A 15295-nucleotide genomic window follows, 5' to 3' on the forward strand; every position below is an offset into this window, starting at 1 on the left:
GCTAGTTTACCTTGGTTCATATTGAGCTCTTCCACTTAGGTGCTGTGTTATATTGGGTATTATTGAGCCTCTGGGTGGCAGTTTCTTCCCTTTTAAAATGACAATGGTAACACACCTCCTTCTTAGGGTTGCTATGAGGATTAGATGATTTCATGTATTTAAAGTACTTTGAACAATTTCTGGCACAAAGGAAGCACTAACTCTTTATTCTAGAAAAAATTTAAGGCAGCCTAAACATATTTCAGAAAATCTGTAAAATTGAGGAAATAAAAAACGATTTAATGCTGCTGCATATAATGTGAGTAGCATTGGAGTCTGTTTTATTTTTATCTTTTGTTTTAGATATAAGGTTTAAAACTTAAATGACGTGTAATACACATAAAAGCGCAAATCCTAAAGGTGCAGTTTGATGGGTTTTCACAAAATTAATATCTTGGTAACAACATACAAGTCAGGAAACAACATAACTAGCATCCCCAAAACCCTTATCAGTTATCCTTAGAGTTATTGCCTCTCTTCACTTCAAGGGTAATAATTGTCTTTCTAGCCTCATAGATTAATTAGTTGTACCTGTTTTTGAACTGCATATAAGTAAAATAATTTTCTATAGTTCACTCTTAATCTTTGATAGTTTTTAAAAACACAGTTGTAATCCTAATATAGTTTTGTATCCTAGTATTTTCCCACTTGTGCTTTTATTACATAAGCATTTTTTAGTGTTTCTGTTTTATGTTCATATTCAGTACTTTTTGTAAATTCATAATATTTTATTGACTGGATATACTTTACCTTTTTCAATAATTAGGTTATTTCAATGACCTTATTGTATACCTAACATTTTCAGTTTGGTAAATTAAGATATATTGCCAGAATAGGTAAAAGAAAGTCAGTAATTTTATGGATTTGATCTTGTCAAATTGTTCAAGAATTTGTTGACTACCTACTGAATTCTGATGGTATACAAAAAGCATGATGATCCCTTGACTATTTGGGACTATATATATGCCAGGCAAACGTAAAATAGTTGATCAGTATCATAAGACACTGCAGATAATTACCAAGCTAAGCATTGATCCTGTAGATTCTAAAGGGTCTTGCAATAAAAATAACTCATGAAGTCAGCAAATTGTGGGTAAGTTGACATATCATTGAAAATATGGAAGTTGAAATGCTAAGGTAACTTCCTGAAGCCAGGTTTGCTGGAGAAGAGTGGGATTTAGTAACCAAATAAGAAATAGGAAGGATTGGATATTTGCAAGTAATTAAGGCAGTTTACAGGTTTTTATTTTAATTATTTGTGACTGACTACATTTCCATAAGTCAAATGTGAAACGGAACAGAAGGAGATACAGTGCCGAGTTTCTTGCTCTTATTTCCCGGTTTCCCAGGACTCGCTTCCTCAGGGCCTCTGCACAGCAGCAGGGACACATTTCTTACTGTACTCTGTGTGAATTGCCAACGCTTGCCCTGGGAGCAACCAACCGGTCTTAATCGGATTCTCGAGTGTCCTTCCATGGAAAGTCTGTGCCTGCACAAGTAGAAGTGTATATCCATTCTCCCTCATCTCTGTTGTTTCTGAAAGGACAGGTAGTTGAATTCCCATGCTCTAGGTCACTGGTTGCATTTTTAACTTTGGGCTTGTAGGGACAGAGCACATGTCAGTGGTCCTTTTCTGGTTTAACAGCTAGAGTGTGCTTGTATTTGGACCCTTCAAAAACCTGAGACATCACTTACTGTTACCAGAGTAACAAGTTATTTAGAAGGCAAGATACCAAAATTAATTTTTTGGCTGTAATTAAAGGTTATTTTCATAGGACATAGCAATAATTTCCAAAATCTGATACCCTTGCAAGACTGACTAATTAGGAATACGATTTGCGAGAATGGCTTTCTGAGTCAGATCATGATCTGTTTTTCTGCACCTGTAGGATGAGGAAATATTTTCTCCTTTCTATCTTGGGGAGAATTTTTTTTTTTTTAACCAGCAATTAGGAAGGTCTGTGGTTTTCAAGGCCCAGTGCTGAAATTCCAGAGTGGGAAGACAAAGTTATACTCCTTAAGGGAGACTTCTCTTGGGCCAGTCTTCTTTTTTAAAATACCCTTTCTCAGTTCCGCCTGCTGTGATACATCATGCTTCTGGTTTATGCCTTGCTGGGGTTCTCATTGTCTCCCTCTGTGAGCATTTAAGATTTAGATGGATTATTCTTCAGAACTGCGTATCGAATCAAGCTTTTGTTCTTACTGTCACTGTTTTGCAGTGATTTTCTAGCAGAGAGGTGGTGGAAATCTCCACTCCACCCTTCTGAAACTTACGTGAGGAGTTAATGTGTGTGGTTCTGCAGGGAACTCTGTTAAGGGAAGCAAAGATTTCTCTCTTTTCTGTTTTTACTAGAGCAGACAGAGGAACAGTTGTGACTAGATTTTTGAGTTTGATGGATACATCTATTCCAGAGCTATCAGTTCAGTTCAGTTGCTCAGTCGTGTCCGACTCTGCGACCCCATGAATCACAGCACGCCAGGCCTCCCTGTCCATCACCATCTCCCGGAGTTCAGTCAGACTCAGGTCCATTGAGTCCGTGATGCCATCCAGCCATCCCAGTGATAGGTTCAGAAATAACAATGAAAATAGGATTGCTTTCAAGTCATTGTCAGGCTCTTAGGAGGAAGAGAAGACTGGTTGCCTGGCACTTTGCTAAGTATCTCACGTTCATTAGCTGAGAGGTGGTGGAGACTGGTTCCTGTCTGGCCTGACTCCAGAGCCCAAGCCTTGCATCGCTGTACTGTATTTCATGTTTCTACCAATTGTGTTTAATTTGATCAAAGTTGAATTTTAACATCAGAAATGAAATGTACTATTTTGGCTTTTAAGTTATACCTGTGGAATAGCTTTATGTGTGGTAATGCTCATTTTTCCATTCATTAAAACCTGTTTGCACTGGCAATACTTTATAGCTAGCTAATGGCTTAAGTACTTTAATCTCCAGTGAGACTTGCTATGTTACTGCCTTCAAGAAGTGAGTTTCTGGGTATTTCTTCCTAACAGTCAAATTAGGAATTATAACAAGAATTCTGTCTGTATTACTATTAAGAATCCTCAGATTTGCACATGGCACTAGGGCTGTTACCATTAGTTTTAATTTTTTAGGACTTTTTTTGCTTTTTGCCTTTCCATAGATTTATGTGAAGCCTTAATGAATTCTCCTTTTTTGTTGTTGTTGTTAGACTTCCTTAAAGAATATTGAATATATGTTAGCATAGGGCATAGTTCACTCTTGAAGTTGCTGATGATACCATTTGCACATGTTGAATTTGGTATTCTTATTGCCTTCTAGTTTAAAATTATTTTTATATGACATTTAATGCCAGTTTTATTTGAAATATGTCTCCAAATAAAAGTAGTTCCTATAAATGTAGAAATGGTGGTGGTGCTCATGTGATAGTGTATCATGCTTCTTGCTTGAGGCAGGGTACTTCCGGGGCTGTATTCAGACTTAGACCTACATTTCTCTCCAGGTTGTGTTAAGTATCCTTCTGTGCAAGGATGTCTTTAGTTGGTAGTGAGTGTTGTGCGGAAACAGACGTCTGGAGGTCATACAGTGAGTGCAGTTTCTTTGAAACAGCAGAGCTTTGCTCTGGCCTCAGAGGACAAACAGGAGGGCTGTGACTCCACTGCCTTCCCACCACTGTTTTCTCTGTTTCCAGATCAAGTTTAGTGAAACCCCTTATTCTGGTTTCTGGACTGATCTGCTAGTCCCTTTGAACTTTATTTGCCTTCCTATCCAGCCTGTACCATGAAGGCAACAATTTCTTGCCCCATTAGCCCTTTGTCAAACTGGCCCCTCTTTCTTTATTAAAAGCTGCTGGAGAGGTCACACAATGCAAATTGAATCTGCTGTACTTTTCAAGCTATCTAGCTTTCACTGCTTCCTGGTGTTACTTTTGTTACATGACTTATTACAGTGACCAGTGCAGCATTTTGTATTTTTCATTCAGCTTCTCCTGTACTTAAACAGATGGTCTCCTCCCTGATTGTTGCAGTCTCAAAATGTGCCTATATTTTCAGTGTTCAGTTTTCTATTCCCTGGTTCTGTCTCACAAGAGGAAATTGTACTCTGTCTTTTCCAAAGGCAACATTTTCATTTTGCTTCTGGTTACAGTTTTCTTCTTTCCCTATTCTCTCCTTCAGTTTTCTTCTGTTGAGTCCTGTATTCTTCTCCCGTCAAGTCTCTGCTGTTGCTGCTCCGCCATTCCTTCCCAAGTATTTTCCTCAAAATCCTATCTCTTTAAATCCTGAGTGTTCAGAATATTGGAAAAGACCCTGATGCTGGGAAAGATTTAAGGCAAAAGGAGAAGGGGGCAGCAGAGGATGAGATAAGACAGCTTCACTACCTCAATGGACGTTAATTTGAGCAAACTCCGGGAGATAGTGGAGATCAAAATGTGGTTCCCAAGCTCCAAAGGGAGTTCCCTGCTTTCTTGTATCACATTTTGTTGCATTTTATATCTCGTTTGTTATTCAGCACTGACTGTAAGAACAGACATGTCCTCCTTCACTAGATTCAGTGTTCTTTGAAAGCATATTCCTCTCTTATATGTTTGGCCATTTTTTTTTCTTTTTTAATTTTCTCAACCCTACCTTGCAGGTTATCTATTTAATGTGTCAGATGAGTGGTGCTGTCTGTATTAAACCATGTGAAGAACAAAATCTTGTAGTTCTTTAGGTACCAAATTTATTCTCAGCCATGTAAATATACTGTTGTGAAATTCCAGCCAATTATTCATACAGTGAGGTCAGAAATAGTGGTTTTAAAGAATGGAAAGAATGGTGAATTTAAAATATCAAAAATTTCACGACTAATTTTATAATTCTTTTGAAATTTTAGAGAGGAACTGACCCCCAAAATGATCTTATATTCTAGTCAGCTTGAAAATTAATGTATCAAATTGTGACAGCTGAGTAATTTTGAGTAGGATTGATAGGTATACCTTGTTTTGCCAACAGTAACTTTGTTACTTCTGAAATTGTGATTTGAAAATGGCATTGTCATGGAAACAGTAGAGCAGTCTTTTTTAAAAAGAAAAACCTCTGTTAGCCAGAACATAAACTAATACTATAATTATTTCTGAAATGGCTTATTGAATAGACTTGTGAAACTAGCAGTTTATTAGACTTTTAATGATACCCAGACCAAAGACTGAGGGGACTGTGTATCTTGCCTTGTCCTATGTGTTTTTAGAAGCTTTTTCATTCTCTTGCTGTTTTACTTCTTAATACTCCTACTGGAACTTTATGCTCCTTTTTTTGTTTGTTTGTTTTATTGTAGTACAGTTGATTTATAATGTGTTCATTTCTACTGTACAACAGGGTGCTTCAGTTTTATATTTCTTCATATTCTTTTCCATTATGGTTTATTATCAGTGAATACAGTTCCCTTTGCTATACAATAGGACCTTGTTTTATATGTAACAGCTTACATCTGCTAACACCTCTTCCCCTTGGCCACCACAAGTCAGTTCTCTATGTCCCCGAGTCTGTTAGTGTTTGGTAGATAGGTTTGTTTGTGTTATATTTTAGACTCTACATATAAGTGATATCATATGGTATTTGTCTTTCTCTTTCTGACTGACTTAGTATGTTAATTTCTAGTTGTATCCGTGTTGCTGCAAATGGCATTATTTTGTTCTTTTTTAATGCCTGAGTAGTATTCCATTGTGTGTGTGTGTGTGTGTGTGTGTGTGTAAAATGCCTGAGAAGTATTCCATTGTGTGTGTGTGTGTGTGTGTGTGTGTAATGCCTGAGAAGTATTCCATTGTGTGTGTGTGTGTGTGTGTGCGTGTAATGCCTGAGTAGTATTCCAGTGTGTGTATGTGTGTGTGTACACACGTATGTACACGCCACATCTTTATGCATTCGTCTTTAGGTTGCTTCCATGTCTTGGCTATTGAGAATAGTGCGGCTGTGAACATAAGGGTGCCTGGGTCTTTTTGAATTATTTAGTTCTGTCTGGGTATATGCCCAGGAATGGGATTGCTGAATCATATGGTAATTCTATTTTTTGTTTTCTGGGGAACCTCCATACTGTTTTCCAAGTGGCTGCACCAACTTGTATCCCCACCAACGGTATAGAAGGGTTCCCTTTTCTCTCCAGCATTTGTTTGTAGACCTTTTAGTGATGGACATTCTGACCAGTGTGTGAGGTAGTACCTCACTAGTTTTGATTTGCATTTCTATGATAATTGGTGATGTTGAGCATCTTTTCATGTCCCTGTTGGCCATCTACCTATGTGTCTTCTTTGGAGAAATGTCTACTTAGGTCTTCTCATTTTTCAATTGAGTTGTTTGGGTTTTTGTTATTTAGTTGTATATGAGCTGTTTGTAAATTTGGAAAATTAAGCACTTGTTGGTCACATTGTTTGCAAAGTTTTCACCCAGTCTGTGTTTATTTTTTCATTTTGTTTATGGTTTCCTTTGCCATGCAAAAGTTTGTAAGATTGATTAGGTCCTATTTGTTAATTTTTATTTTTGCTGCCTTGGGAGACTGACCTAAGAAAACATTGGTAGGATTTATGCCAGAGAATGTTATTGCTTACAGTCTCCTGTAGGAGTTCAATGGTTCATGTAATATATTTTAGTCTTTAAGCTATTTTGAGTTTATTTTTCTGTATGGTGTGACAGTGTATTCTAATTTCATTGATTTACATGCAGCTGTCCAACTTGCCCAGCACCACTTGCTTAGGAGACTTTCTTTTTCCCATTGTATATTCTTGCTTCCTTTGTTGAAGATTAATTGACTGCACGTGTGTGGGTTTATTTCTGGGCTCTCTATTCTATGGGGTTTTACGCTATTGAGCAGTGTTGGTTACTGAAGATTCTGTGATCAGGTTTAGAGGAAACAGTGATAAGATATTTAATGGAACAGGAAAGAATCGTAGGGAGAGTCTTGATCAGAAATATCTTCTCTGTATAGGACTTTCCTGGTAATCTAGGGGTTAAAAACTCCATGCTTCCACTTCAAGGGGTGTAGATTGGGGATCCCTGGTTGGGGAAGTAAGATCCCACATGCTGTGTGGTGTGGCAAAAAAAATTTAAAAAAAAAAAGGAAATATCTTCTCCAAGAGTGTTCTTACCGTTTACGGAGAGTAGCCTAAGGATACACAAGTTTTAGAAAGAAAAGAGAAAAAGAGACATGAGATAGGCCATCCAGCATCAGGTTACTTTCATCCTTTTCCTGACCCCCTGGAACTTCTCTTCCTGCTTTATCATGAGAACTCAGAAATTTCTTGTGACTTTTAGGACTCAAGACTTTTTTTTCAAACAGTTGCCTGCAGAAGAATCACCTGAGAAACTCATTTATCGCCGAGTCACAGGTGCGTCCCGCTTTGGGCCCACCTCCAAGTGATTTTGATGTGTGTGATCTTGGGCCAAACTCGGAGAAGCCCAGCTAGAGCCAGAGAACTAGCTAGGAAGGCCCAAGTTTGCCTTATTGGACTGTGTGATCTGGTTGCATCCCTTACTCAGTTCTGTTTATTTGTTAAAATCTAGAGTACAAACAAGCCAGAGAAATCTTTTCTGGAGCAGTAAGTGCCTGAATTATTCTGTTTGTACATATAGGCTATGACTGGTTCACAATTCAAGTTTGGTAGCAGTCATGTTCCCACTAATTTGGCATTTGCTACAACGAATATATCTACTACCAACTCCCTCTCCACTATCTTGACATTCTATAGAGTTTGTTGTTTTTCTCTTTATTTTCATCTTTTAAAAGCTTTTTTTTTTTTTTTTTAACTTAAAGATCTTTTAATCCTGTGACTCTTAGCTAGGGGCTATCCCCCTCCCCCACCCTGCCTCCTCTGGGACATTTTTAGCAGTGTCTGGAGACGTTTTTGAATTGCTAGTCTGGGAAGAGGGTAGTGGGTAAAATTCAGGGATGCTCTTAAACTGCACAGAATAACAATAGCTCACAACAGAGGGGTTATCCAGCTTAAATGCCAACATCAGCGAGGTTGTGAAGCGTTGCTTTAACATCTGTTGTCATTATACGGCTACTCCAGGACCAGTGTAGTTTTCCCTTTATGTGACATGCTAGATGAACATGATGATGATGCAGGAATTGTAAGTGTTGATGGACAGATCAGAGAAAAGAAATTTAGAGAACTCATTTGGTTCCTTTCACTGTTTCTGTGTAATTTGAGGATTAAAGGAAAATGGTTGTTCATCTGATAGTGTTCTAACCCTAGGATCATTGGCTGTGCCCACGGCCTATCTTTTGAAGCTTACCTTTCAGCTGTTATTAATACTTCAGTACTATCTACAATATAGTTTTTCAAACTGCATGTTGTGACCCACTGGTAGGTTGTGAAATTAGTGTAGCAGGTGATAACCAGCATTTTTGAAAAGTTAAAATAAAAGCGTGCACCACATCTAGTAAGAGTAGGTTTTGTCTTGTGAAACCTATTTTAATTATATATTGTCAGGGAGGAAAATTCCTTTTTCCTAATTCTTCCTAAATAATTATTCTCTTTGCTAATTTCCTACTCTTCTAATTCTTTGGCTGTGACCCTATGAATTAGACTGACAAAAGACAGATTAATAAGAAAACAAACAGAAGTTTATGCTTACACGTGGGAGCACTCAGTGATGAGTAACTCTAGGGTTAGCTAGAACTTGGGCTTACATAGCATTTTAGCAAAGAAACAAATTTTCAAAGTGACAAGACAAAGGGGAAGGACTTTGAGTTTCTAGGGCTACAAACTGGGAAGGGAAATGTATGGGAAGCTAGTGGTCAATAAAAGATAGTTGGTAGGGTTACATGGTTCCTCTGGTGCCATCTTCAGGGTGATTAGGGTCTAAATTTGAGTTTAATTGTCCTTCCTGGCAAAGAAAAAGTGTGGGGGAGGGGTACCTGTGTAAATTCATGTCCTGCTTTTGGGCATATAAGGACAGGCAAAGAGCTTTCTTTGTTTTTGCTTCTTCTCAGTTGTTCTTAACTTAAAATAGTCCTTAAGGACCAAAGTAGTCCTTACAGACACTAGCATGGCATGTTTTGAGGTAGCGTATTTTGCCCACTACAGCATCTGTGCATGGGTGTTCTGGGTCATGATGTAAAAGTATATTTCTTGTTGTGGCTTACAGGGAAAAAATGGAAAACCACTAACTCCAATTAATTATAAAAGCAATATAAGCTGCATGTTTTATAGTTCTGTGAACTAAGATTTAATTTATTGATTTTGGGAAGCAGAAAACTTAGTTCAGTTTTTAATTAGAAAATTTTGGCTTTGTACTGTCATGTGGTAATTTTAGAGTGCGTTTTGAATTTATAAGATTTTCTGATAAATACTGGGTTTGGCAGCATTCTTGAATTGTAATTTTGTTTCATTAAAGATCATTGTTTACATGTGCAGTAATGTATCAATATCAATGGAGTCCCAATAATGAGATTTGGATATTAACTGATTAGAAACTGCTTACATCACAGTGTTATGGAACTTTTCCATTGTCTACAAAAAGCTAACATTTCAGAATAAATTCAGACTTCTTACATAGAGTTTTTGAGTTGAGACATGCACCTAGTTGACAAATTTTAATTTCATATTAAAGATTAATTCTGAAGATTAAAATATTAAAGATTAATTCAAATGTAATTTATTAGAATTAAATAAATTATTAAAGATTAAGTAATATACAACTAAACCAAAATATTAAAAGATTAATTCTAATATTTATTTTAGATTAAATTTGGTAGAAGCTTTTGTAGAAGATGCAGAATTGAGGCAGAGTTTACAAGAAGATTTACTTCGTCGATTTCCAGATCTTAACCGACTTGCCAAGAAATTTCAAAGACAAGCGGCAAATTTACAAGATTGTTACCGACTCTATCAGGGTATAAATCAACTCCCTAATGTTATTCAGGCTTTGGAAAAATATGAAGGTAAAAAATTATTTTGTTTTTGTTTTCCTTCACTCCAGATATACTTAGCAAATGTGCTGTCCTTTTTAAAGTTGGTTCTGGTAACTCGTCTTTGAGTTTTTCTAATAACAGGTTTGTATTACCCTCTGGCTACATTGCAGAAGCCAGAAGTTGTGAGACAGTTTAGAATTCTTGTTTTTTAGAAATGAATATTAGGATTATGAGGTTTATTAATAGGTCTCTTGCACTAACAGGGGAGGCTAAACAAGATTTGATTGATGAAGAAGATGAACAAGACCCGAAATGACAGTGCTTATGAATGTTTGGCTTCTTACAGGGCAAGGATGCAGTCTGGCAGCCACACTAGAGTAAGGATAATGTGTCAGAGCCAAAAGCTGTCGGAGCAGTGGGGCCAGGGAGCTTAGGTTCTGGTACCTGTGGAAAGGTCCTTGATGAGGTGCACCTTCTCAGATCAAGGACCACTAATGTAAGGAGAACATCCTGGAACCAGGGAGCTTTAAACAGTTTTGTTGGACTTTTTAATATTTTGCTGGTCTTGTGGACGGTTTCCTGTTCTGTAACTAGCTTCCATAGCAGAGCCCTCTTGGGGCCTCACTGAGACCGGATACAAATCATCAATCATAATGCTACTAAGCTGAATGAACTACCTTGAATCTCCTTGGACTAGTGATTACAAAATAACACAATTCGTATGTTTCATGCCTTGACCAGGGGGCTGCCATGTAGGAACTTTAAGAAAACACCGCAGGCTAATTCCAGATCTGTTGGAATTAACCTTTCCAGTACACCTGTGAAAGAAAGTTAAGACAGAAAGTCTTGGTGGTAACAGTTAAAGTCAGAGGGAAGCTACTAGAATAAAGTAAGCAGAGTCATATAATAGTTAATCAATATAATATTAGTGGATAAAATCAGATTGCTCGTATGAGCATAGTTTTTAAAGTGAACATAAGTTTCTACAGTGAATAGGAAGTACAAAGGTATATGTCTAATATATAAAGCATTTTAAATTTCAGAGTTAAAAATCAGTATCTCTTAGAACTATTAAAAACAAAACTTCAATATTATGTGAAAACTTGATGAACTTTTTTGGAGATAGAACAGTGATGACTGGTACGAAATAAGTATAGATTTAACTTAAATTTTGTGATAACCTTTCCTCTTATTTATCTAGCAGAATGTTAAAGAATAGCTAACTGCTTGTCTTTTCAGAGTACCATTGTATATAAAGTAATCCTGTTCTAGTCAGGGCTTCTCATTAGACCAGTGAGACTTAAATGCTCTTGTATTTAGTGCCACCAAAGTGAAATTAGAGGAGATTGGTCTTTTCTGTTTTTTCTTGTGCCTCTATTTCCTCACCCTATAAATGAATATCTTCTACTGTTTTGATTTCCTGATTGCGTCTCCTCTGGCTTCATTTCTGCAGGATCAGCTGGAAGTGCCAGGGGATTGACTAGTGTTAGGGGTGTAATCGAGGTGTGGTCATGGAGATAGGCTGTCTAAACAATTCACTCTTACCACTTAATATCAGCTGTTTTAAACATTCCTCTTCTCATCTCTTCCTTCATAAGGTAAAAAAGGTTTCCTTGTCCCTGCGTCCCCTTCTTATACCTGTACCCAGTGAGGTTTCTGAAAGCCTACATTTTCTTCTTCCATTGATTGCACTGGCTTCAGCCCTACCCACAGTACTGAAATGGCATTTGTTGAAACTTTCTTGTTGCTAAATTCAGTGAACAAGGTCTAGTCTTACCTAACCAGGTTTCACTGGTGTGTGTGATAGTCTTTTTTTCCTCCCAGTTTTATTTAGATGTAATTGACACATACCGTTGTATAAGTTTAGGTCTACAACACAATGATTTGATATGTATATATACTGTGTAAATCACCACAATACGTTTAGTTAACATGTCACCTCATCTCACGTAGTTAATTTTTTTCTTGTGATGAGAACTTTTAAGATGTAATCTCTTAGCCACTTTCAAATATACAATACAGTTTTGCTTTGTTTTTTTTAACTACAATCACCATGCTGTACATTACATTGCCAGGACTTTTAAATCTTACAACTTGAAATTTGTACCTTTTGACTACCTTCACCCGTTTCCTCCCCCAGCTGTCTCTGGCAACCGTGAACTCTGTTCTGTTTTTATGAGTTTGGTCTCATTAGATTTCACATGTAGGTGAGATCATACAGCATTTAACTTTCCTGTCCCTTTTCCCTTGACATATGCTCTCCAGTTCCATCCATGTTGTTGCAGATGGCAGGATGTCTTTCTTTACGGTTGGATGATACTCCATTGTGTGTGTGTGACACATTTTCTTTATCCGTTCCTTCCTCGGTGGACACTCAGGTTGTTTCCATGTCTTGGCTCTTGTAAATAATGCTGCAGTGCACGTGGGAGTGCAGATATTTCTTAAAGATAATGATTCAGTATTCCTTGCCTTCCCCTTAAGTGTAGCCAGCCGCCAACCCAGTTCTATTTTTGACCCTCTTTTCACTCCGCACCTGAAACTTTAAAGCTGGGATTCTTGAATGCATTCTTGACAGTATCTTGATATTTCATGCAAAATTTTGTGTATATGTATTTTGAGCGGGAGGGACGATCTGTAATTTTCATCAGATATTCAAAAGCGTATGTAACCTCCCCCCCCCCCCCAAAATGTAAGAAATACTGATTCGCACATTATTTGGGGACTCTTTCCTCATTCCTTGGTATGTGCACAGAAGTTAGAAATTTGACTTGAAAGTGGCACTCTTTAACAACCTTCCTGCATATGTGTGGCTTAATGTGACTGAGCAGCAACAATAAAGTGTGCTTGAGCGTTTTCAACAAGTCAGTTATGAGATCATAACATTATGAAAATTTAATGCTTCGTATTGTCAGTTTGTTAACTGATGTCCAGTTAAAATATTTGAAATCACCCAGCATAGAAAGTATTAGAGGAGGAAGACGGTTCCAAGTTTTGTGATGCTAAGAGCTACACTTTTCTCTTTCTATAATGTGGAATGTTGGAGAATTGAGGTGTATCCTAGGCACTGAGAGACTAACTGACCTGTCTGGAGTTTATTTTAATTGAAGTATACTTGGTTTACAATATTGTGTTAGTTTCAGATGTACAACATAGTGATTCAATATTTTTATAGGTTATGCTCCATTTAAATTATTATAAAATATTGGCTATATTCCTGTGCTGTGCAAATTATCCGTGTAGCTTGCTTGTTTTACCCATTGTAGTCTGTGCCTCTTAATCCCTGTCCTTCAGTTGCCTTTCCTCACTCTTTCTCCCTGCCGGTTGAGCGACTGAACAAGAGCATATGGGGAACAGTGTTCTCTGTATCTGAGTCTGCTTCTGTTTCGGTATATTTGTTCTGTTTTTTAGATTCTGCATATGAGTGATAACATACAGTAGTTGGCTTTCTCTAGCTTCTTTCTTTCTTTTGTTGTTAAATATGCTTATTTGGCTGCATCAGGTCTTGGTTGCAGCCTACGGGATCTTTGCTGTGTCATGAGGGTCTTTTGATGCTCGGTGGCATGTGGGTTCTCAGTTCTCTGATCATACTGTTTTTCACAGTGGCTACACCCGTTTACATTCCCACAATACAAGGGTTCCCTTTTCTCTGCAGCCTCGCCAACAATTTATTTGTGGTCTTTTTGATGATAGCCATTCTGACAGGTGTGAGGTGATGTCTCATTGTGGTTTTGATTTGCATTTTTCTGATGATTAGCAGTGTTGAGCATCTTTTTATGTGCCTCTCATGAGTTTCTTAAAAAACACAGTAGAATGGCATTTTGCAGAGTTCAGTATAGCTTGTTAGCCTACTGATTTCATGGAGAAAGCCAAAACAGGCTAATTTATGAGGAAAAATCAAATATGCTGTCTTTAAAAGTAAACTCATTAAAAGTTTTAAAAAGATATATTTGTATATTACTAGAAATTGAGTAAGTTCTGCCATCGTGTGATATTTTAGTTTTGACTAACTTTAGGTTTAATGTTATTCCTGGGAAGAACGAAAATAAACTCAGAGACAGCAGAGGGCAGCAACAGTTTAGAAAGTAGATTTGCATTGAGTGATGAAAGCTCTACTCTAAATTATCTTTCTCCTCTTTGAAAAAGAAAAGGCTATTTTAAAAGTATACTTGGCCTCTGTTATTCCTCGTATCTTTTAAAATTAAAAAGTTGAGGCACACATTTACAACATGGATGGATCCAGAGATTATCATACTAAATAAAGTCAAAAGAGGAAGACAAATACCTTATGATATCATTTATATATGGAATGTAAAGTACGACACAAATGATCATAGCTGTGAAACAGAAACAGACTCATAGACGGCAGACCTGTGGTTGCCAGGAGAGGGGAGGGGGAGGGAAGGATCGGGCATTTGGGGATAGCAAATGCAAAGTATATGTGGAATAGATAAAAAACAAGATCCTACTGTACAGTACAGGGAAGTATATTCAGTATCTTGTGGTAAACCATAATGCAGAGGAATGTGAAAAAATATGTATAACTGAGCCATTTGGTTGTACAACAGAAATTAGCGCAATACTGTAAATCAACTAAACTTGAATACAATTTTTTTAAAAAGCTGAGGCACAACCTAAAACAATGGTATTCTGCATTTGGAGCAAATTTTCTGACAGTGCTTAAAATAACTGTAAGCATCAAGATTACTTTATTGATGAACTTTATTGTAACAGTGTCATACTGAGGTTCTTAACCCTTCCCCCTGTCCACGTCCAAATTAAAAACCTTACATGTGCTATTTTCCTTCCCCTGGTCTGTACCTCCTCCTCAGTGAACCCGTAGTAATCTTTTTTTAGCATGTCTGATCATGTCATTTCTTCCCTTTTGGTTCTGAACACGTTGCTTTGCTTCCTGTAGCCTTCCAGAAGCAGCCCCGTTCCTGCGCCTGGCCGGGCTGCTGCTGCTCGGTCAGGCTCCCTCATTCTCCCTCGCAGCACCGCTCTGCTCACTAGATTGTTTCTCCAGACTGCTCTGGTGACACATGCTTTTCTGCACGTTTTTACTTTGTCTTTATTGCACTTTACTACCTGGTCTATGTGATGGACTCCACTAATATTTAAGATTGAGCTCAAACCTCACTCTTTCTATGAAGCCTCCTCTGCCCTCATTATTCTGGTTTCCATAGCACCTTCTGCTTATCTCCATTGCTTTTTAACCCTAAATGACATAGTTCAATTCAGTTGTTCATTTGTGTCTGACTCTTGGCCACCCCATGGACTGCAGCACGCCAGGCCTCCCTGTCCATCACCAACTCCCAGAGTTTACTCAAAATCATGTCCATTGAGTCAGTGACGCCACCCAACCATCTCATCCTCTGTCATCCCCTTCTCCCACCTGC

The 15295-nt window shown here is 37.7% G+C and overlaps 1 protein-coding gene across 1 annotated transcript in view; it reads left to right on the plus strand.

The window, feature by feature from the left end:
• The window catches only part of MSH2 (mutS homolog 2), an 85136-nt gene that overhangs the window by 15169 nt on the left and 54672 nt on the right, over positions 1 to 15295 (plus strand). The window contains exon 7 of the mRNA XM_005686575.3: positions 9730 to 9929. Within this exon, the coding sequence (XP_005686632.2) occupies positions 9730 to 9929 (200 nt within the window). The remainder of the gene's footprint in view (positions 1 to 9729; positions 9930 to 15295) is intronic.

This window comes from Capra hircus, chromosome 11, assembly GCF_001704415.2.
Source record: "Capra hircus breed San Clemente chromosome 11, ASM170441v1, whole genome shotgun sequence".
Taxonomy (NCBI): Eukaryota; Metazoa; Chordata; class Mammalia; order Artiodactyla; family Bovidae; genus Capra; species Capra hircus.